Raw genomic sequence first — 22,577 nt, 5'->3', positions numbered from 1 at the left:
CCAGGCACTGAACACAAGTATATTCACAATATTATTAACCCCAAATAAAGGTGACCACCTGAATTAAGAGAATTAGGGGATAAGGGAGAAAGAAGAGAAGAAGATAAAAGAGAGAACAGAAAAGAAAAATAAGAAAAAAACAAACAAAAAAGGAGTGCAAAAATAGAATTGGGAAAAAAGAGGGGGGAAAAAAGAGAGCAAAAAAAGAGAATGAAGTAGAAGCGGGGAAGAGACTATTTGTATGAGGAGCAAACTCCAATAGAACTGCCACTAATCTCAACAAATTCCAGCAACAGATCCCTGGAGATGAATGCAAACTACAAACCACCATTAATATCAAGAGGGGTAAGGGAAAACAGAAGCACAGAAATAACCGGGGTGGGGTGGGGGAGGGAAGGGAAAAACCAGCAGAAAAAAAAAAGAAAAAGAAAAACAACCTCACAACCAGTCCTAAAAAAGAAGAAGAAAAAACACAAAACAAAACAAACAAACAAATAAAAAAAAATAAAAACAAAGCCCAATATATTCAACAATCAAGAAAACAATAGAGCCGAAACCGGTTTGGCTCAGTGGATAGAGCGTCGGCCTGCGGACTGAAAGGTCCCAGGTTCGATTCCGGTCAAGGGCATGTACCTGGGTTGCGGGCACATCCCCAGTGGGAGATGTGCAGGAGGCAGCTGATCGATGTTTCTCTCTCATCGATGTTTCTAACTCTCTATCTCTCTCCCTTCCTCTCTGTAAAAAAATCAATAAAATATATTTTAAAAAAAAAAAGAAAACAATAGAAAGATAAGAGAAAAAAAATGTATGGAAAGTGAAGAAGGATAAAGAATAGGTATATAAGGATTTAGAGCAGTAGATTGGAAATAGGATATATAAGTAGGGTGGAATTAGACAGGGGGTAAAAAGAAGGAATTGGGAAAATCTGAAGCAGGAATAGGGTAAGAGAAACAGGACACCAAAAGGGGAAAAGTAAGGAAGAGGGTTTTAGCAAAGAGGTGAAATTGAGATAGGGAAAATTAATGCTAAAGGAACGATGAAAATAGAATGGAGAACACTAATCCAAAAGAAAATAAAGAGAAAGTAAAATGGCACTTTAAAAAATGGTAAAATGGTAGCAGTAATAATACTGGTTAAAAATAAAAATGTGGTAATTGAAAGGGTAAAATCAGGTGATGGAAAAAGAAGAAAAAGAAAAAAAATTGATTTCTTAGAAAAAAGGCGAAAAAATAAAAAAAAAAGAAAAAGAAAAAATTTGCAGTAGTGATGGTCTTTCGGTTCTTCTACTCTTCAGCCTGGTTCGCCTTAGTCCTGCCAGGTATTTAGGAGAGTGTTGAATTTCCCTGCATTACACTGTTCCTCCGTGTTGTAAATCACAGTCCTGATTTTAAAGCAGGCCGTATTTGTGATCCAGTCTGCCTTAATTTGTATTCCCCTAAGAGTCAGTTTGTGGCTCAGCCTCTGGGTGGCAGTGTTTTTGGGTTGGCCTCTGAGGCTATACAGCTTCTCTATCCTTTTTTAATCCTTACCCTGCTCTGTGTTGTTGGTGGGACTGAAAGTCCCTCTATAGGCCAGACCCTGGTAACTCCCCTGCTTTTTAATAATTCTTTAGCTGCTCTGATTGGGTGTTTGTTTTTTTTTCTATTTTGTCTTCCAAATCACTGATTACATCCTCTGCTTTCATCTTACCTACTTTTTTATCACTTTCAGTGTATTCTTGATGTCAGATATGGTATTCTTCATTTTCAACTGGTTCTTTTTATGGTTTCTATGTCCCCTCATGCTGTTGTAGTTCTCACTAACTTCTGTGAGCATTCTCATAGCCATTACTTTGAACTCTATGTCTGATAAATTGCTTGTCTCCATTTTATTCACCTCTTTTTCTTGAGATGCCTCCTGTTCTTTCATTTGGGGCCTGCACTTTATCTCTCCATTTGGGCTGTCTCTTTGTGTTTGTTTCTGTGTATTAGGTAGAACTTCTGTGAGTCCCAGTCTTTGGGTGGTCACATTATGCAGTAGGTGTCCTGTGGGGCCCAGTGGTGCAGTCTCCTTGATCTCCTGAGCTGGGTGCTCTAAGAAAGGCCCCTGGTGGGGTTATGTGGGCCCTCCTATTGTACCTGACTCCTGATTGTGTTGGCCCATCGTGGCTGACTGTGAGGCTCACTCCAACCATGGTGTGCGAGCCGCGGTGCACGTGCAGTCTCGGGAGCCTTGGGGCTCAGTGGCACAGTCCTCCACATCACCTGAGCTCTGTGCTCCAGGGATGTCTCTGTGGGCTCTGTGCAGGCATCCCCATTGTAGTTGTGTCTTGAATGCTGTTAGCCCTTTCATGTGTGGTTACTCTTCCTGCTGGGTGGCTGTAAGGATAAACCTCGGTCACTTTATAGGAGGTGCTGTGCAGGGGCTACCCACTTGGGCGTGGTTGCTCCCACAGGGTTCAGTGCCACTTGTGTAGCTAGTTAGGTCACTCGCTGTGTGGTGTGAAGCCCACTGGTTGTGTTGGTGCTGGGCCCACTGGGTGGGGTCAGGTACAGATTGTGTGTAACTGGCCACACAAGACGTGGTGTGGACATCATGCTATCCTATATAATAAAAGCCTAGGTGGTGTCACGCCCTCGCGTGATGCCCTCACCTCATCACAAGATGGCTGGCAGGGGAGGGCCGTTGGGGGCAACCAGGCTGGCAGGGGAGGGCCGTTGGGGGCGACCAGGCCAGCAGGGGAGGGCCATTGGGGGTGACTGGGCCTGCAGGGGAGGGCAGTTGGAGGTGACCGGGCCTGCAGGGGAGGGCAGTTGGGGGCGACCGGGCCGGCAGGGGAGGGCCGTTGGGGGCAATCGGGAGGGCAGTTGAGGGCGATGGGGCCAGCAGGGGAGCAGTTAGGGGGTGATCAGGTTGGCAGGCAGAAGCAGTTAAGGGCAATCAGGCAGGCAGGCAAGTGGTTAGGAGCCAGCAGTCCCGGATTGTGAGAGAGATGTTCAACTGCTGGTGCGGGATCAGGCCTAAACTGGTAGTCAGACATTCCCCAAGGGGTCCCAGATTGGAGAGGGTGCAGGCTGGGCTGAGGGACATCCCCCCCACCAGTGCACGAATTTTATGCACCAAGCCTCTAGTTTTATATAATAAAAGCCTAATATGCTAAGTGTCTGGTGGACTGGTTGGCTGTTCAACCAATCAAAGTATAATATGCTAATGATATGCTAAGGCCGCTCAACCGCACGCTATGACATGCACTGACCACCAGTGGTCAGACAGTCGACTGGTTGACCAGCTGCTATGACATGCACTGATCACCAGGGGGCACACGCTCCAACCAGTAGGTTAGCTTGCTGGTGGGGTCCGGCTAATCGAGACTGAGTCAGAAAGACTGGACATGCCCTAGAGCCCTCCCGCAGTCCCTCCCCGGCTGACCAACCTCCCACATCCCTCCCTGGCCCCCACTGTGCACTGGTGGGGTCCCTCGGCCTGGCCTGTGCCCTCTCGCAATCCAGGACCCCTTGGGGATGTCGAAGAGCCAGTTTTGGTCCAATCCCACAGGCCAGGCCGAGGGACCTCACTGGTGCACGAATTTGTGCATTGGGCCTCTAGTGCAATAATAAGGATCTTTATTATTTATTCAACCAACACTTATATGCCTCTTACAATGGGCCAGTAGCCACCACAGTGTTCACACTGTGTCTGCATCTACTAGACCTGTGTGTGCGTGGGAGGGGCTGGTCTGTGGAAGGGCAGCTTATGCAGTTTAGGGCTGGGGCAGGTCTGTCAAAGGCCCGAGACTCCCTTCGTCCACCTCCCCACTTAGGCACTTTGCCTACCGTGGGGTGGCCTGTCTTCCTCCAGGTGTCTACACCGTCTCAGCCGCCCCTCACTCCCACCCAGGGGAAATGGGGTTCAGACATGCTGGCTGTGCTGGCCGACGCCCTGCCACAGCCCCTCTGTCCTCTAGCCCCTGTCAGACTGGCCAGCACCCAGGAGCCGGCTCCATGAGTCGCCAGGTCTCCTCTGTGCCGAGGCGGTGTGAGTGCCTCTGGGAGGAGTGTGGTGGTGTGGAGCGGGGCTGCCAGTGCATATCCCGGGTCTCTGGGCCACTTAACCCTCTCAGCGGCCGTATTCCCACCTGAAACGGGGGTGTGGAGGGAGAGTGGTGTCATCATATCATGACAGCATCTTCCCGGAACATGGAAAAGCTACCATAAAAGTCAGCTACTATTCTGTTTTTATAGCCACCTCAGTGCTTTGAGCAGAGAGAAGGTGCTCAAAAGTATAATCCATGCAACACTACTTACCGAGTGCCCTCTGTGCCCACCACCCTCCCAGGAACCGGGGGGCACCGCTCACACTGGAGGTGCGCTCTTGGCAAACACGATGGGTAGTCTGTCCTGGAGGCTGCAGGCGGGAATGAGAGAGAAACAGACAGACCAGGAGGTGCTGTGGGGGTCACTGAAGGAGTAAAGACGATCACTTAAGGCGGTGGGGCCCGCCCTGGAGGAGACAGCGGGATGACTTGGGAAAAAGAAGGATGAGGGGGGAAAAGAAGGATGAGGGGAGCCTGGTCGGAGCGCATAGGGGAGGCAACCGATTGATGTTTCTCTCTCCCCGCCTTCTCCTCTCTCTAAAATTAAAAAAAAATCAATAGACATATCCTCCGGTGAGGATTAAAGTAGCAAAGAGGAGGACGATGGGGAGCCTTGAGGAGCTAAGGTATGAGGTGAGATGTAGGCCAGTGGTCACCAACCTTTTGGACCTCGCGGCCACTGGTTGCCGACCACTGGTCCAGGCTGTCTTTGAGCTGGCGCGGCCTTGACAAAGTCTCGCAGGTAAAGAGTCCAGCGGAGGGAGCAGGAGGGCCTGAGGCAGAGCTCCTTGGCACGATGCCTCAGCACCCCCATCCTAGCTGTCTGGGAGCCTGGCCTCTGGGGCTGCCTTGCCTGGGCTTCCAGCTCCCAGCTCAGCCAGCTGGCGCCAGAGTCATGGGGTCAGAGGTGGGGCAGCAAGTGGGGGATGTGGTTTCTTAGAGGCTACCCCCAGGGCCTTGCGGGCGCCTCTCCTGCTGCAGAGCCTGACCATCCAGTGATGTTGCTTTCAGCCCAAGGGTGGGGACGCTTCCTGCTGTGGCTAGGCCCTGGGTGCCTCCCCAGTTCCCTTCGTCTTATAATTAATCCTTTACCAGACAGTGCCACTAAACCTTTGATGTGCCCTGTGTCCTGCAGGATCCGAGTGGCCCAGCTGGTCCCAGGAGTCCTATAGGGGCAGCTAGCATGGGCGAGGACAAGGTGCCAGCCTGGCCAGAGGCCCTGAGGACAAGCGCTGACCATGGACTTGGTGGGTGGGGTCTCTAAAGGGTGTGAGCAGGGGAGCCACACAGTCCAATAGTCCTTTTTGGAACGGAATCAAAGCAGCAGACTTTTCTGCATCCCAACACTCCTTTTCGATCCAGCTCAGCATCTGAGAAATACTCTTACTGGCTCTGCGACTGTCTTGGATTTTCCTTCTCCCGAGAGGGTCCTCAGTTTAGCTGTAGCGATGCAGAGTGCCCTCCCGAGCGAGGCTGCTTTTACGTCAGGGCCTCATGCTAACTGCGTCCTTTGGGAGCTTCACGTGGAGTAGGCGGGGCTGTGCGTCTGCCGAGGCCTGCGCCTGGTGTCTGTAGCTGGAGGATGGGTGTTCACTGCTCCGTGTGTGAGAGCAGGATTGTAGCTTTGTAAGCAGGCCATTAGCTAACAGGTAACTGCTTTCCCGTACCTGGGGTCACACAGGGAGGCTCTCAGAGCTGCCTGCCCAGCCTGCAGTGTGCTGCCGAGTGGGGTGGGTGGCATCTTAGCATTTCACTTTGGTTTGACCACAGCTCTCCCAGGCCTGTTCATAGCCAGTCTCAGGCACTTCACCTCCACAGCTGACAGGGGAGGGCCCTGAGTTTCCGTCTGGGTTTTTCTCTTGATCAGACCTGGGAACATGTGCCTTTATGGTTCTCCGCTAGGATCATCCTGAGCATGGGGTCCTGTTCCTTGTTCGAGAGCTTCTCAACGTGATCCAGGACTACACCTGGGAGGACACCAGTGATGACAGGATCCGAATCTACACCTACGTGCTGCACCTGCTGTCCGCCATGAGCCAGGAAACCTACCTCTACCACGTGGACAAAGGTAGCCAGGCCTGCCACCAAGTGCACGGGGCTGAAGTTTCATGAGAGTCTAGTAAAATTGTCTTCTTTTTTTTTTTCATTTAATCTGCCTTGTGCTTACCTACCACGGACTTCCACTTCCAGTCCAGCGTCTCACTAAACTTGCCCAGTGTAAGAATTACCTGGTTCCTGAGCCCGTCTGCCCTTCTAAATTAGAGTCCCAGGAAGAGACCTGAGATCTGTGCCTTCTAACAAGCATTCAAGGGCCCAGATTTGACACTGAGATGAATCCAGAAAATTCCTCTTTGGGTCGCTGCTGCCTGTGGGGTCCTACAGAACAGCCTCGGCTGGTGGTGAGGTGTGCACCTGCATGAGTGGCAGGCACCGGCCTGCTCAGACCCCAGCCTCAGGCGGCCCTGGTCTGGGTATTTGCCTATGACTCCCAGTGGTGCCGAGCTCAGCCAGCCCGGCAGATGCTGGGAGGAAGGATGGCGTGGTGGCTGGTGTTGCCGGCCTGAACTTGCTGCTGCAGCTTTGGGAGCAGCACCTCACATCCTGTGTGTGGCAGAGACGTCCCAGTTCCAGCCCACTGCTCTCTGAGCCTCAGTTCTAATTTTTGATTTCCAAAAAAATGGCCCTATTGTTAAAAATGCTTTGGCCAGTAATTGTATACTTTGGGGTTTAAGCAATGGTCTCTCCGTGTGAAAGGTTCGGGGCACAAGTCTGAGTGGGGAGTCCCGGCCCTAGCTCTCAGGGCTCTGTGGCCGGGATTGGAAGCTGGTGGGAGAGCTGTTCTCAGGGAGGCTGGCCCTGTAGGGGAGGGGAGCTTCCACTGCAGGCAGTTGCCACCCCGACTCCAGGGGCCTCTTTCTCCTTGAACCCTCCCAGCACCGTGATGAGGACAGGCATCCGCATCCACCAGCAGAGACTCGGAAAGACCAGGTGGTTTAGCAGCCACAGAGATCAGGGCCCAGGCCCTCGTGAGGGGAGTGGAATTCACATGCAGGACTGTGGGGCACATATTATGCTACCTCCTTGATTACAAAGCAAAAACGTCTTAATTAAGTATAACAGGACGTACATACCACAGACTACACAGCTCAGTGAGCTGTCACACAGTGAGTGCACCCAGGTAGTCACCTATAGCAGGAAGCTGGGTACTGCTGGTCCCCAGGCCCACGCCTGCTCCAGTGGCACCAGTGCCCTCCTCTCCAGATGGCACTAGCCTGCCCGCTGGCACTCCCGGTTCGTTGCCATTTTGACTTTATGTAAATGAGCTCATTCAGGAAGCATTCTTTGGTGTCTGACCTCTTTATTCCATGTTGAGTCTGTGAGATTCCTCTGAGCTGGAACTGCAGTCCTACTCACACTGCCCTGTCTGCCCACGGGGTGGTGCACCAGGGCTCACTCCCTGTATGACAGGCGTCTGTGTTTGCAGCCTGGCTGTCTGAGTGCATTTGGTTCTTGTGCACACTGTGCTGGGTGTGCCCTCAGCTGCTTGAAATGGTGGCGCTCGGCTCCGCTGGTTCTGGGCAGTTTCTCAAAGGTTGCACCAGTGACACTTGTCATGAAGGGTTCCAGTCGTCCCGGTGTGGCCGGTCGTTGTGATTGGGACCTTCTGATGCGTGTCATTTGCATTTCTCTGAGGGCTAATGAGGTTGAGCACAGTCCCTGTATCTGTGGGCAGTTTATCTCCTCTTTGTGTTGGGCAAGTGGAGGGGTCTGTACAGAGGCCCCTTCCGAGGAGGGCTCTCCTCTCCAGGTGACCTCCCCACACAGGGAGACCGCAGGGCGGAGCTACAAGGGGCGTGGCTAGAGTTACAGGCTGAGGCTCCTTCCTGGCTTTGAGAGAGGAAAGCAAGCGAAAGGATGGGTTTTCTTTGCCTTCCTCTTGGCCCAGCTGTTTACTTCGAATGCACTGGTGACTTGACCTGTCAGTAGGAAGCGGTCTGGGGCTGCGAGTTCCCTTCCCCACCCCCTCCTCATTCTAGGCAGCCTTTTATTTTCCTTTTTCTGTTAATCCTCACCCGAGGATATTTTTTCATTAGTTTTAGAGAGTGTGGAAAGGAGAGGGAGACACAGAGAGAAACATCGACCTGAGAGAGACACATCAATTGGTTGCCTCCTGCACGCACCCCAACCAGGGCCAGGGAACCTGTAACTGAGCTACAGGTCCTCAGGCCGATGCTCTATCTGCTGAGCCAAACCAGCGAGGGTCAGGGCTTCTGAAAAGCTGGGCCAGATACTTTTTGCATTTATGAAGGACGGCTTGGCTGCTTTCTTTCCAGATTAATGAAGAGAAAGTTTTGACGTTATCTAGATCAAGAACTCCAGTGCTTCATGCATGAGAGCAGGCGTGCAGTGTGGACAGGGAGAGCACTTGGGGACGGAGGGGGAGGGGGTTGGGAGGGGGGGATTGAGCATCACGGCCCTCTCCTTTCAGGCTGTGCTTGTGCACCGCTGGGAGGGGGGCAGGTGAGGGTGGGCCCAAGAGCAGCAGGAGGGCTGATTCTAGGTGGGAGGGCTCCATGGACTGTTTCTCAACTTCCCTGTGGCCTGGACAATTAAGAGCACAGCAAGTTATATTCCTGCAGATGCGCTGAATTGAACTCATTTTATTAAATACCTTAAACCACAAAGTTTATTAGTGCCATTACCAGCATGGCCTCTGGTTTATCAGATGTCACCACACCTGGGACAATGCTTGACCACATCCAGGCCTCGAGGAATCAGGGAGTGAGCGCACATGGGCACTGCCGGGAGGGAAAGAGCGGGCTCTGCGGGCAGGGCTGTGGCATCGTTATGGGCCCTAAATGTCACAGCAGCCCTGCCCCTCCCCTCCCCCACCCCAGACAGAGGAAAGAAATAAAACTACTGAAGCCTCACACAGGGACTTTAAATGCATTCCGGTCCAAAATACACCAGACACTGCTCGACTGTTACAGAGCGAGCAGCGGGTTGTATGTGCCGACTCGGAGACTGCTCCAAGGGTAACACGTGGAAACCAGCCTGCCTCGCCTCCCTCCCCAAGGGTCAGCTCTGGGTTCGTTCAGCCCACAGGAAGGAGGGGGAAGGCCCAGCTGACTAGACACAGAGGGGGGACTTTTGGGCAAGAGTTTTCAAAGGATTCAAGTTCGCAGGAGACATACAGAGCTTTAGAGTCAGCCTGCGGGAGCTTGGTGGGGGGCATTTCTCTGAGGGCTAATGAGGTTGAGCACAGTCCCACTGTGGGGGACTAGGCAGGCAGCTGGCTGAGTGGAAACAGCTGAGGCCCCAGAGCGGGACTTCCTGGCTTTGGATACCAGCTGGGACCACCTCTGAGCCTGTTTCCCATCGGTCCAGAGGAGATGTCACATCCAGGGGAGATGTCAGTATCTTCTGGCTGTGAGGACTCGCGGTCCATGCTGAAAGCGTCCCGCCCAGTGCCTGGCACCAGGAGGCACGTGGTGCTGGCCCTGCCTGGTGGTCGCCAGGGTTCTGATGGCACTCCACACCCTGGCCTCTGGCTCCAGCATCCAGAATGCTCCAAGCCTGGTGGGAAGTTTGGCCGTTCCATCTACCCTGCTGCGGTTCCCGCTCCTGCTGACCCGCCCGCTGGCGCCCACCAGAGCAGCCACAATGTCTCCACTCTGCTTTGTCTCCTTAGTGGACTCCAACGACAGCCTCTACGGGGGAGATTCCAAGTTTCTGGCTGAGAACAACAAGCTGTGTGAGACGGTGATGGCCCAGATCCTGGAGCACCTGAGGGCCCTGGCCAAGGACGAGGTGGGTGCCCTGCTAGCCCAACCCTGCTGCTCGCTCGCTTGCTCTAAAGGCACGATTTTCCGGGTGGTTGGATGTGGGTTCATTCTGGAAACGTTCATGGGAGTGATGTGTTCACATGTGACCATGGAGCCTCGCTCAGCTCTTGGTGGGCCTGCTGCCTCCCGGGGGCCCTTACTGCCCAGGGACATCACAGTGTAGTGCCCCTAGGTCCATCTATGTGTCACAAGTGGTCAGAGTTCATTCTTTTTGATGGCCAACTAATACTCCACTGTATACATGCACCACCTCTTCGTTATCCACGGGTCTACTGATGGGCACTGGGGTTACTTCCTTATTTGGCTGTTGTAAATAAGGCTGCAATGAACATAGGGGTGAATATATATTTTCAAATTAGTGTTTTGTATTTCCTTTGATAAATACCCAGCAGTGCAATTGCTGCATCATACGTAGTTCTATTTTTAATTTTCTGAGAAAACTCCATACTGTTTTCCATGGTACCCGCACCCACAATCCCACCAACAGTGCACAAGGGTTCCCTGTTCTCCACATCCTTACCAACACTTGAATGTTGACTTATTGATGATAGATATCCACTGTGACAGGTGTGAGGTAATACCTCATTGTGGTTTTAATTTGTGTTTTTCTGATGAGTTGAGCTTCTTTGTCTATTGGCCTTCTCAGTGTCATCTAGAGAAATGTCTATTCAGGTCCTCTGCCCATTTTTTAATGGATTTTTGGTGTTAAGTTATATGAGTTGTTTATAAATTTTGGATATTAATTCTGTATTGGATGTATCATTGGAGAATATTTTCTCCCATTCAGTGGGTTGTCTTTTTGTTTTGTTGATGGTTTCTTTTGCTGTGCAAAAACTTTTTAAATTTGATATAGTCCCATTTGTTTATTTTTTCTCGTTTCCCTTGCCTAAGAAGGCATATCTATAAAAAAAAAAATAACTAAGATAAATGTCAAAGAGTTTACTGCCTATGATTCCTTCTAATAAGTTTATGGTTCTAGGTCTTACATATAGGGTGTCCCCCAAAAGAAGATGTACACACACTTTGAATAATTATAAAGGCAGTGCTTATTAAAACACATTTCAGCCCTAACTGGTTTGGCTCAGTGGATAGAGCATCAGCCTGCGGACTCAAGGGTCCCAGGTTCGATTCCGGTCCAGGGCATGTACCTTGGTTGCGGGCACATCCCCAGTGGGGAGTGTGCAGAAGGCAGCTGATCGATGTTTCTCTCTCATCGATGTTTCTAACTCTCTATCCCTCTCCCTTCCTCTCTGTAAAAAATCAATAAAATATATTTTTTTAAAAATAAAATAAAATACATTTCATTTTCAAAATTGAGCTGTCAATTGAATAAAGACCCCGAATAGTCTCAACAATCTTGAGAAAGAAGAATAAAGTTGGAGGGATCACAATACCAGATTTCAAACTATATTACAAAGCCACTGTAATGAAAACAGCCTGGTACTGGCACAAGAATAGGCATATAGATCAATGGAACAGAACAGAGACCCCAGAAATCGACCCAAGCCATTACACTCAATTAATATTTGACAAAGGAGGCAAGAGCATACAATGGAGTTAAGACAGTCTCTTCAATAAATGGTATTGGGAAATTTGGACAGATACATGCAAACAAAATGAAACTAGACCACCAACTTACACAATACACAAGAATAAACTCAAAATGGATAAAGGACTTAAATGTAAGTCAGGAAACCATAAAAATCCTAGAAGAAAATGTAGGCAGCAAAATATCAGACATCACATGGAGCAGAATTTTCACTGGTGACAACACCTCGGGCAAGAGAAACAAAGGAGAAAATAAACACATGGGACCACATCAAACAAAAAAGCTTCTGCTCAGGAAGGAAACCACCAACAAGGTGAAAAGGGAGCCCACTGTAGGGAGAACATACTTGGCAATTATACATCTGATAAGGGTTAATTTCCAAAATACATTAAAACATCTACAACTCAGCCCAGGAAGACAGACAATACAATTAAAAACTGGGCAAAGGACCTGAATAGACACTTTGGCTATCAATAAATCAACAAGCAATAAGTACTGGTGAGAATGAAGAGAAAAGGGAATCCCCATACACTGCTGGTGGGACTGCAGACTGGTGCAGCCATTAGGAAAACAGTGTGGAGTTTCCTCAAAAAATTAAAAATGGGTCTGCCATTTAACTCAGTGATCCCACTTCCAGGAATATATCCTTAGAAACCTGAAACACTCATCAGAAAGAATATATGCACCCCTGTGTTCATAGCAGCATTATTTACAATAGCTAAGATCTGGAAACAGCCCAAGTGTCCATCAGTAGATGAGTGGATAAGAAAGCTGTGGTACAGTTACACCCAGGAAACTATGCAGCAGTAAAAAAGAAGGATCTCTTACCCTGTGAGACAGCATGGAGGGACCTGGAGAGTATCATGGTAAGTGAAATAAGCAAATCAGAGAAAGACAAATATCACATGATCTCACTCATATGTGGAATCTAATGAACAAAACAAACTGACAAACAAAATAGATCCAGAGACATGGAAACATGAAACAGACTAATAATTCTCAGAGGGAAGGGGATGGGGAGACAGGAAGAGATTAAACAAAGAACTTATATGCATACTAGAGGCCTGGTGCACGAAATTTGTGCTCTCGGGGGGCGGGGGACGGATCCCTCAGCCCAACCTGCGCCCTCTTGCAGTCCTGGAGCCTTTAGGGGATCTTGAGTGGGCCTAAGCCGGCAGGTGGACATCCTTAGTGCTGCCGCAGAGCGGAAGAGGCTGCCGTCACTGCCACTGCGCTCACCAGCTGTGAGCCCGGCATCTGGCTGAGCGGAGCTCCCCCTGTGGGAGAGTACTGACCACCAGGGGGCAGCTTCTGCCTTGAGCGTCTTCCCCCTGGTGGCCAATGCGTGTCATAGAGAACGGTTCTTCCACCATCGGGCTGAAACTGGCTCTCCGATATCCCCAAGGGGTCCTGGATTGCAAGAGGGCACAGGCCAGGCTGAGGGACCCTACTGGTGCACAATTGGGGCCAGGGAGGGACCGCAGGAGGGCTCCAGGGCATGTCCAACCTGTCTCGCTTAGTCCTGATTGGCCGGACCCCAGCAGCAAGTTAACCTGATTGCAGCGTCTGCCCCCTGGTGGTCAGTGCACATTATAGCAACTGGTCGACTGTCTGCCCCCCTGGTGGTCAGTGCACGTCATAGCAAGTGGTTGAGCGGCCTTAGCATATCATTAGCATATTATGCTTTGATTGGTTGAATGGCCAACCGGATACTTAGCATATTAGGCTTTTATTATATAGGACTAGAGGCCCAGTGCACAAAAATTTGTGCACTTGGGGGGGAAAGGGGGGTCTCTCAGCCTGGCCTGTGCCCTCTCGCAGTCTGGGACCTCTCAGGAGATAACGACCTGCTGGCTTAGGCCTGCTCCTGGGTGGCAGAGGGCAGGCCCAATCCCTAGGTGCAGCCCCTGGTCGGGCTCAGAGCAGGGCCAATCAGGGGGTTGGGGCGCTGCCCCCTGTCATGCACAGAGCAGGGCGGATTGGGAGGTTGAGATGCCACCCTCAGTCACGCTCAGGGTGGGGCCAATTGGGGGGTTGGGGCACCGCTCCCTGTCACACTCAAGGCAGGGTCGATGGGGAGGTTGCGGCGCCACCCCCTGTCACGCACAGAGCAGGGCCAATCAGGGGGTTGGGCGCTGCCCCCTGTCATGCACAGAGCAGGGCCCATCAGGGGGTTGGGGAGCTCCCCCCTGTCACGCACAGAGTAGGGCAGATCAGGGGGTTGGGGTGCCGCCCTCTATCACCCACAGAGCACGGCCGATCAGGGGTTTGGGTCGCAGCCACTGTCACACTCAGGGCAGGGCCGATGGGGAGGTTATGGCTCTACCCTGTCACACACAGAGGCAGGGCCTGTGGGGGGGGGGGGGGTTGTGGCGCCGCACCCTGTCACACACAGAGCCGCAGGGCAATCAGGGGATTGGGGCGCCTTCCCCTGTCACGAACAGAGCAGGGCGGATAGGGAGGTTGTGGCCCCGCCCCCTGTCACACACAGAGCCTCAGGGCGATCAGGGGGTTTGGGCGCTGCCCCCTGTCACGCTGATCTGGTGCCAGGAGGCCTCGAGGCTCTGCTGATCCCGGTGCTGGGAGGCATATTACCCTTTTACTATATAGGATAGAGGCCTGGTGCATGGGTAGGGGCTGGCTGGTTTGCCCTGAAGGGTGTCCTGGATCAGGGTGGGGGTCCCCACTGGGGTGCCTGGTCAGTCTGGGTGAGGGGCTGAGGGCTGCTTTCCGGCTGGCGGTTGTTGACTGAAGCTCCCAACCACTCCTTTTTTTTTCTCTTTTTTAAATTTTATTCTGGGCCAGCTTTAGCTCTGGCTCTAGCTCTGAGGCTTCCGCTGTTGAGCATTCTATAATCGAAACAATGTATAACTCCAGCTCTGAGATCCTGGCCTTTTGTTTAGCTTCTATATTTGTTAGAATGTTTCAAACTGCCGGCTCAGAGGCCGGCAGCGCAGGTGGGGAACGTTGGAGTCCTCCTTCACTGAAGCAAGCAAGCCTCATGTTCGCTTCCAGCTGCCTGGCTGCCGGCCGCTGTCTTGGCTGACAGTTAATTTGCATATACTCACTGATTAGCCAATGAAAAGGGTAGCGGTCTTACGCTAATTACCATGTTTCTCTTTTATTAGTGTAGATATGCATAGCCCATGGACACAGATAATAGTGTGATGTAGGCCTGGGGAGTGGGGCAGGAGTGGAGAGGAGGGGGTCAAGGAGCTTATTCTTGTACATGATATAAGAAAGTGGTTTTTTCATATATCTGTCCATTTATTGAAGAGACAGTCTTTACCTCATTGCATGTTCTTACCTCCTTTTTAATATATTAATTGGCCATAAAGGTGTGGGTTTATTTCTGGACTCTATTTTGTTCTATTGATCTGTATATCTATTTTATGCCAGTACTATGCTGTTTTGGTTCCTATGGCCTTGTAGTCTAGTTTGATATCAGGTAATGTGATTCCTCCAATTTTGTTCTTCTTTCTCAAGATTGTTGTGACTATTTGGGGTCTTTTGGGATCCCATATAAATTTTAGGATTATTTGTGCTAGTTTTGTGAAAAATGCCATTGGTATTTTGATAGGAACTGCTTTGAATGTATAGATTGCTTTGGGTAGTATGACATTTTAATGGTACTTCTTCCTATCCATGAGCACAGTTATGCTTCCATTTATTTGTGTCTTCAGTTTCTTCATTGTCTTAACAATGTTTTCCAAGTACATGGTTTTCACCTCTGTGGTAAAATTTATTTATTTTTTATTTTTATTTTTATTTTTTTAAATATATTTTATTGATTTTTTACAGAGAGGAAGGGAGAGGGATAGAGAGTTAGAAACATCGATGAGAGAGACACATCAATCAGCTGCCTCCTGCACACCTCCTACTGGGGATATGCCCGCAACCCAGGTACATGCCCTTGACCGGTATCGAACCTGGGACCCTTCAGTCCGCAGGCCGACGCTCTATCCACTGAGCCAAACCGGTTAGGGCATAAAATTTATTTTTTGATGCAAATGTTGTGTCCTGCTTCTTTACTGAATTCATTGTCAGCTCTAACCGTGTCTCAGTGGGGTCTTTAGGGCTCGCTTTCTATAGCTGTGTCATCTGCGAATGATCGTTTCACTTTTCCAAAGCAGCAGGGCTTTACGTACCTCATCTCACTCGTCCCTTCCCCTGTCTGTGACATTGTGCCTCCAGCACAGAAGCTGGACTCGGGAGGGAAGTCAGCTTGCCCTCCAGGAGGCCCGTGGCAGAGCTGGCATTTGACCCAGGCCAGCATCACCACTGTCTGGCCCCAGCCCTGGCCAGTGCCAGACAGTAACCTCCCTTTTCTGTTTCAGGCCCTGAAGCGCCAAAGCCTGTTGGGTCTTTCCTTCTTTAACAGCATCTTGGCCCATGGGGATCTGCGCAACAACAGGCTCAACCAGCTGTCTGTCAACCTGTGGCACCTGGCCCAGAGGCATGGCTATGCGGACACCAGGACCATGGTGAGACTCAAGGGGGCCCCCACACCCCTGGGGTCCGGGAGGTGTGGTGAGCTACCTGAGCCTCCTGGCCAGAGCATAGCTGGTGCAGCACAGCATCGGGGCCAGGAGCCCTGCTTCCCCTCCTAGAGGTGCTAGGCCCCAGATCTCTGCAGGGTCCTTTCCTTGCTCTACAAAATATAACATCATTGAAAGTTTATTCCCTCTGAATAAAAACTACACATATTAAAAGATCAGTCATTCATGTTCAAATCCAAATGGATTTGAGGGCAGTTGGTAACCCAAGAGGTTTTATGTAAAGACTAGAGGCCTGGTGCACGAAATTCCTGCATGGGGGGTCAGGATGGGAGGTAGTCCCTCAGGCCGCCTGCACCCTCTCGCAATCCAGGACCACTGGCTCCTAACTGCTCGCCTGCCTGCTTGATTGCCCCTAACCACTTGCCTACCTGATCGCTTCTAACCACTCACCTGCCTGCCTGGTTGTCCCTAACCACCTCTGCCTGCCTGTCTGATCACCCCTAGCCACTCGCCTGCCTGCCTGATCATCCCTAACTGCCTCTGCCTGCCTGCCTGATTGCCCCTAACCACTCCCTGGGGGGTGGGGCCAGCCTGGGCAAGGGGCTGTGGTGTTCTGGTCTCTGGTCGTTCCACTGTTTTGGTTGCTGGGCTTTTATTATATAGGATATTGCTGGTTTCTTTTCCTCCTTTGTCCTCCAAAGATTTGATCTGTCCTCTGCTAAGAAAAAATTAGAAGGTCCCAGCATGGCTGGTTTGTTGCAGTCTTGGCTCCGAGGATAGGGAATTATGAACAGAAAGATGAGTCCTTCCTTTTCCTCCCAGGTGAAAACTCTGGAGTACATCAAGAAGCAAGGGGAACAACCAGACATGACTCATCTGACTGAGCTGGCCCTTAGGCTTCCTTTGCAAACAAGGACCTGATTTTGCCCCAGGGGCTCTGGTGCCAAATCCAGAAAACACCTGCTTTTTACTTTCTTTTTACATAGACAGTTGTCTTAAGCTTTGGCCTCTACCCAGGTTATTCTGAAGAAGTGGCATTGTAAGAGCATTAAATCCCATCTTGTTCACTGAGTGGCAGGATACAAGTAACATCTTTCTTTTCGGGGGGTGGGGTGTCTTTTTTTTTTTTTAATTGGAAAAAGAACCTTAAAAGAGGCACTGTTTGCTCTCCCTAATTTGAGTTTGTAATTAAATGTTGCCTACAGAACCCTGGAGGATTTATAAAAGGCAGGCTCAAAAAAGATTTTTCTATCAAAAAGCAGCTCTTGATTGGATTTTGAACATGTTCTGTAATAATGGAATAAACCTCCTGAAGGGATATTTATGTTCATGGCTGTTCATTTCATTACTTCTGATTCTCTTCATCCAGAAGGAGAATGTTTCTGAACATATTGCCTAGTTTGCTGTGCTGCCATAATTCTAAATAGCATGTGATTGAATCAATAGAGTATTAATATTGATTGGCTGTTGAAGAGAATGCATCAAAGTTGTAGATTAAAAGCACCCAAATTATTGTGCTGGACATAGATTACATTCGTCTCCACCCTGTGAAATGCATGATTACAATTCACACAGCCAATCTCAGTAAAAGTGGCTAAGATCATTTTAAAAATAAATTTATATAAACTAATGTTTTAACAGTTCACTACAAGAACATACTGTAGATTTTTTGGCTAATAGTTGCATCTCCACCCACAAGGACTTCTGATGAGAAATGGCGTCCACTAAACAGCAGGTACCAAAGAATGCCCTTCATGGAACAAAATACACAGAAATTCAGAGCATGTTGCATCGCCCAAACACCCCCAAGTGGCCTTTATTTCGCAAAATTATTTCCAATACCACTTTTACTACGATACTATTTAAATGAAAAAATTCACAAAATCACAAATTATGTGCCTAAAAAAGTTACTTCTATGTTGAGGCTGTACACTTCAAACAGAATTAATTACAAAACCTGAGTAGGTGGATCATACATACACCAGAGCTACTGTCATGTGGCCTGGCCCAGCAAAGCTGATTTCTACACCCAAGAATATATTTTCCATTGATTTTTTTTTTTTTTAGAGCATGGAATGGACAGAGAGGGAGGGGAGGGGAGTGGGGGAGAGACATAGATTGGTTGCCTTCTGCATGCTCCCCAACCGGGCCAGGGATGGAACCTAAAATCCAAGTACCTGACCTTGACCTGACATCAAACCCGTGACCTTTCGATGCACAGGCCGATGCTCTAACCACTTAGCAGCACTGGCCAGGGCAGAGTTGTAGGGCTCCTGACCTGGCCAATGCTTGCTCGCCAGAGCCCTAGCAGGCCTGCCTTACCTCTGCCCCTACTCCTCCCACCAGCATCCGTCCTCACTGCTCTTGGCTGGCTTGCCTGAGGAGAACCTTCCTCTGTGTCAGGGGCCACAGGGTTTCCATCTTCCTCTGGAATGTTCTAGTTTCTTGATGAGCTGCCTGGAATTGCTATGGCCATCCCTCCACCGATCTGAGGAGCCACTGATGGAGCAGGGAGGAAAGAACGGTTCTCTGGTGAGTTGCTGGGTCAACCCCTCTATCAGGACTTCCTGCCATCGGAGACTGACTCTCCTGGCCATGTAGGCCTGCCTGAATGGTGTGTGCAGGAGGCATGCAGCCAAATGATGTGAAAATGTCCCGACCAGGACCTGTATTTTAGAAAGCAAAATTCTAGCTGAATGGGGAGAAGGTGGTCACATCACTTGGGTCTCTGTACCTAGGGCTCTGAGACTGGCTGTGGAGTTCAGGCTGGGACATGGTCCCCACAGTGCGTGGGGCAGCCACACCTGCTTGGTGGCAATTCAGATACTTACTTGCCTGCAGCTACTCTGAGACAGGAAAGGAAAGTGAGCTTGTTATTCTGCTTATCACTAACTCCACTTCCTGTCTGAGATTTAGACATGTAATAGACTTCTGTTCCTTCGATCAGGTCTTTTTATCCCCAGTGAGTATTCTGGGAGAAATTCCCAGAGGGGGACATCCAGAGCAGTGAATGTAGGGCTTGAGGTACAAAAGTACACTTGGCACTTAGTGGCTGGGTGACCCTGGACAGTTATTACTTCATCCCTGAACCTCAGTTTCCTCATCCATTAAGATGGGGATAAAAACAGCACCTATTGCATAGTTAAAATTAAATACATCAATGCAAGTAAGACATATTAGTATGTGTCTGGCACATCTAAGTCTTCAACAAACAGCTGTTATTTATACACAGTGGTGTCTTCAATCAGGGACGGAGGGCTTAGTACAGAAAATAGTGGATTTTGGCCACTCGCATGTTTTCTCAGCTCCTGAACCATGTGCTGCCCCCACCCAGGCCGTCCAGCACATCCAGTCTTCCTTAACCTTCGCAGGAGCTGGTCAGAGGCTCTCATCTGCGTAACTGAGTAACAAAAGCAATTTTGACTCAGGAGACAAGACAGTAGAGTTTAATCTTCAAACTTGATGGACTTGGAAGCGTTCCTGTCGATATAGAAGACTTTGTTTGGGGCGGCGAAGCCAAGGCCCGTGCGCCCGCCATGCTTCCAGCTCAGGGCCCGCGTGTAGTCCTGCTGCAGGCTCTGCTGCAGGCTGCTGGCCGCCGTCCTGTCCAGCGCCATGTTAGGCCTCCTGGTCGTGTCAGGGGTGCGGCCAAAGGAAGGGGACAGATTTTTAAAGCCGCCCATAAGTTTGAGAAATTTCAGCTTCTGTTCCTTGTTTTCAAAACCAGCAGTATCCCACTGGCCAAACTGAGTGCCCTGTGTTAAGAGAAAAAAGGTGCTATTTTCCTCATTTCCAAAGCCCTTTCCCTTCCTGAACCATCTCCCCAGGGAGGACCCAGCTGATTGAGTGCTTGTTCTGTACCAGACACTTGCTCCATCTGCACTCAGGAATACTGCTGCTTCTCCCACTTCACTGATACGTTTGCAGCTTAACTAGGACACAAGCCTAATCAGTGACCCCACTAGAATCCCATCTCACGTCTGGCCAGCACCAGAGAGCACCTTTCACGCGCCAAGCTGCCTGCCCACTTTACTCCTCCCCTAACTCATGGCAAATAGCCTGGCACACCTCACCTCCAGCACACCTCACCTCACCACCTGGCCACCCATCCATCCACCAGCCCAAGGTTATTGTCAGTTAGAGAAGGAGGAGGAGGAGGAGGAGGAGGAGGAGGGCAAGTGGCAATGTGAAATGCATTTCTATTCGCAGAAGCACCCGATTTGTAGCAGAAAGGGAGTGGAGGCTCGGAGAAGTAAAGGGTCACACAGCCAAGTCAGAGGCTAAGCCAGACCCTGAACTTAGGGCTCACGATTCCTGTCCAGAGTACCCTACCACCCATGCACAAATCACCCACTTTCACCCTTCAGAGCAGTGACCTAAGAAAAGAAGCCCTTCCTTTCTGAGTCTGTGGAGAGGCAAGAACTCAGCTCCCCAAGAAAAGGACTCTGAAGCCATGTGTCCCAGAGTCAGGAAGGAAATGAACCCAGGACAGTTCTGAGGCAGGGGGTTGGGGTCTCCTCACTCAGTTCCTCACGCTGCCAGGAGGGGAGGGCTCAGGACACTGACGGACTACCTCAAAGAGCGCTGGCATCACACTTACTGTCCACGTCTGGGTTCCAGAGGCTTCCGTTTTGCCTGACTCACGATCAATTTCTTCCTGCAAGGCTTTTCGCCTCACCTGAGCAAGGGGGAGGAAAGATAAAAAGAAATGAGACACAGAAGTTATCCTTTGAGCTTAAAACCCAGAACAAAGGTGGGGCAGAGGGACTGGAGGGTGACAGGAGAGCACAGCTTTACTCAGCTGCAACTTGGGGAAGGCATTTGTCTGAAGGAGCTCTGAGCATCTTAAGGATTGTGATCCCTGAGCCTGAAAGCAGGCAGGCCTCACTTCTCCTTGCTGAGCCTTTCCTTAAAAATGAATTTTCAAGAGGCAGATCCAAGAAGGTGGCATAGGAGGACACTGAGCTGCCCTCTCAAGGTCACATGGGATGTCCAGTACACTAGAGCAACTCCTCCTGAGAAACAACTGAGGGCCAACTGCGCAGCTTCTGCACCGCAATCAAGAGAGACCGCAGAGAATGCTGGGAACCGAGCGCGCTCTTGGGAGCTGGGGAGCTCTCCAGGACCGGAGGAATGGTGAGAGTCACTGTTTACATTTCCCCTTCACATGATAGTGGGTGGGAGCTCTTTCCAGGGTCTTGGGTTTACCTGCAGGGCAACAGTAGTGCAAACCCAGCCACCCCACCTGGACTAGCGCCACCACCTGGAGATTAATCCAGCAGGCACATCAGGGTGCTGCATGCTCCCACTGGGTGTGTGCCGAGCTTGCCGCCTGGAGAGAGTACAGAGCTAGTAGGGCTGTCATGTGCATACCCAAGCAACCCTGCTGAGACCCAGCTTGTGCAACAGACAACAAAAGCAACAGGAAGCACCTTATGGACACCTGGATACCAAGCAGGCCACCCAGGTAACCAGGGCAAAGAGGCAGGCAAACACCAGGATGCCTCCCTCACCAGAAATCCACACCTGGCCAGGCAGCACACCAGGCCCTGAGCACACCCAACCAGATGACCAGCAGCCTGCCAAACAGCCCAGCACACAGTCTACCCAGAGGCCACTTTTAAAAAATATATATGGTTTTACTGATTTTTAGAGAGAGAGGGAGAGAGAGAAACATCAATGTGAGAAACATCAATCAGCTGTCTCCTACATGCCCCCTACTGGGGATCAAGCCAGCAACCCAGGCATGTGCCCTGACCAGTAATCAAACTCGTGACACTTGGTGCATGGGACCATGTTCAACCAACTGAACCACACTGGCCAGGGCCAGAGGCCACTTTTTCAAGATTGGGAGAAAAAGCTATTTCATCTAATTCATAGGAATAAACACAGAAAGTCAGGCAAAATGGGGAGATATAGTAGGTCCGCGCAACGTAGCGCGGTCCCACCTACATAAGCACCTATGTCACTTACATGGAGCACATACACAGCAGTAATTAAAAGTAAAACAGTAAAAACATTTTAAAAGAAAGATAACAATTCCTGACACTTACTTGTGGTAAACAAATAATAAAAAACATAAAGCACATACGTACATACGTCAAAATGACGGAACTTTTTTTTTTAGTAAATAAACTAGAGGCCCAGTTCACAAAAATTTGTGCGGGGGGGGGGGGGGGGTCCCCTTAGCCCGGCCTGTGCCCTCACAGTCTCGGACCACCTGCTGGCTTAGGCCCACTCCCCAGGGGATTAGGCCTAAGCTGGCAATCAGACATCCCTCTGGCAGCCCGGGACCCCTCGGGGGATGTCCACTTGCCAGCGGGGAGCAGGCCTAAGCTGCAGTCGGACATCCTTAGCGCTGCTGAGGAGGCGGGAGAGGCTCCCACCACCACTGCTGTACTGGCAGCCATCAGCCTGGCTTGTAGCTGAGCAGAGCTCCCCCTGTGGGAGCACACTGACCACCAGGGGGCAGCTCCTGCATTGAGCATCTGCCCCCTGGTGGTTAGTGTGTGTCATAGTGACCAGTCATTCCCAGTCGTTCTGCTGTTAGGATCAATTTGCATATTGCCCTTTTATTATATAGGATAGAGGCCTGGTGCATGGGTGGGGAC

General features: G+C 50.4%; 2 protein-coding genes across 3 annotated transcripts in view; one reads left to right on the top strand and one right to left on the bottom strand.

Moving 5' to 3' along the window:
* VPS35L (VPS35 endosomal protein sorting factor like) overlaps positions 1-17,284 on the top strand; it is a 161,077-nt gene extending 143,793 nt beyond the window's left edge. For both annotated transcript variants that reach the window (XM_014446990.2, XM_006104719.3), the window contains 4 exons: positions 5,975-6,140; positions 9,765-9,883; positions 15,805-15,951; positions 16,789-17,284. In XM_014446990.2, coding sequence (XP_014302476.1) covers positions 5,975-6,140; positions 9,765-9,883; positions 15,805-15,951; positions 16,789-16,887 — 531 coding nt within the window. In that variant the 3' untranslated portion in view covers positions 16,888-17,284. The remainder of the gene's footprint in view (positions 1-5,974; positions 6,141-9,764; positions 9,884-15,804; positions 15,952-16,788) is intronic.
* A 468-nt stretch (positions 17,285-17,752) lies between these two features.
* Positions 17,753-22,577, bottom strand: part of KNOP1 (lysine rich nucleolar protein 1) — a 17,228-nt gene continuing 12,403 nt past the window's right edge. Inside the window, exons 4-5 of the mRNA XM_014446991.2 lie at positions 20,567-20,644; positions 17,753-19,721 (exon numbers count right to left, since the gene is read on the bottom strand). Coding sequence (XP_014302477.1) covers positions 19,413-19,721; positions 20,567-20,644 — 387 coding nt within the window. The 3' untranslated portion in view covers positions 17,753-19,412. The remainder of the gene's footprint in view (positions 19,722-20,566; positions 20,645-22,577) is intronic.

This window comes from Myotis lucifugus, unplaced genomic scaffold (genome assembly GCF_000147115.1).
Source record: "Myotis lucifugus unplaced genomic scaffold, Myoluc2.0 scaffold_598, whole genome shotgun sequence".
Taxonomy (NCBI): Eukaryota; Metazoa; Chordata; class Mammalia; order Chiroptera; family Vespertilionidae; genus Myotis; species Myotis lucifugus.
The sequence above is the reverse complement of the archived record's forward strand: the minus strand, read 5'-3'. Positions and strand labels throughout refer to the sequence as shown.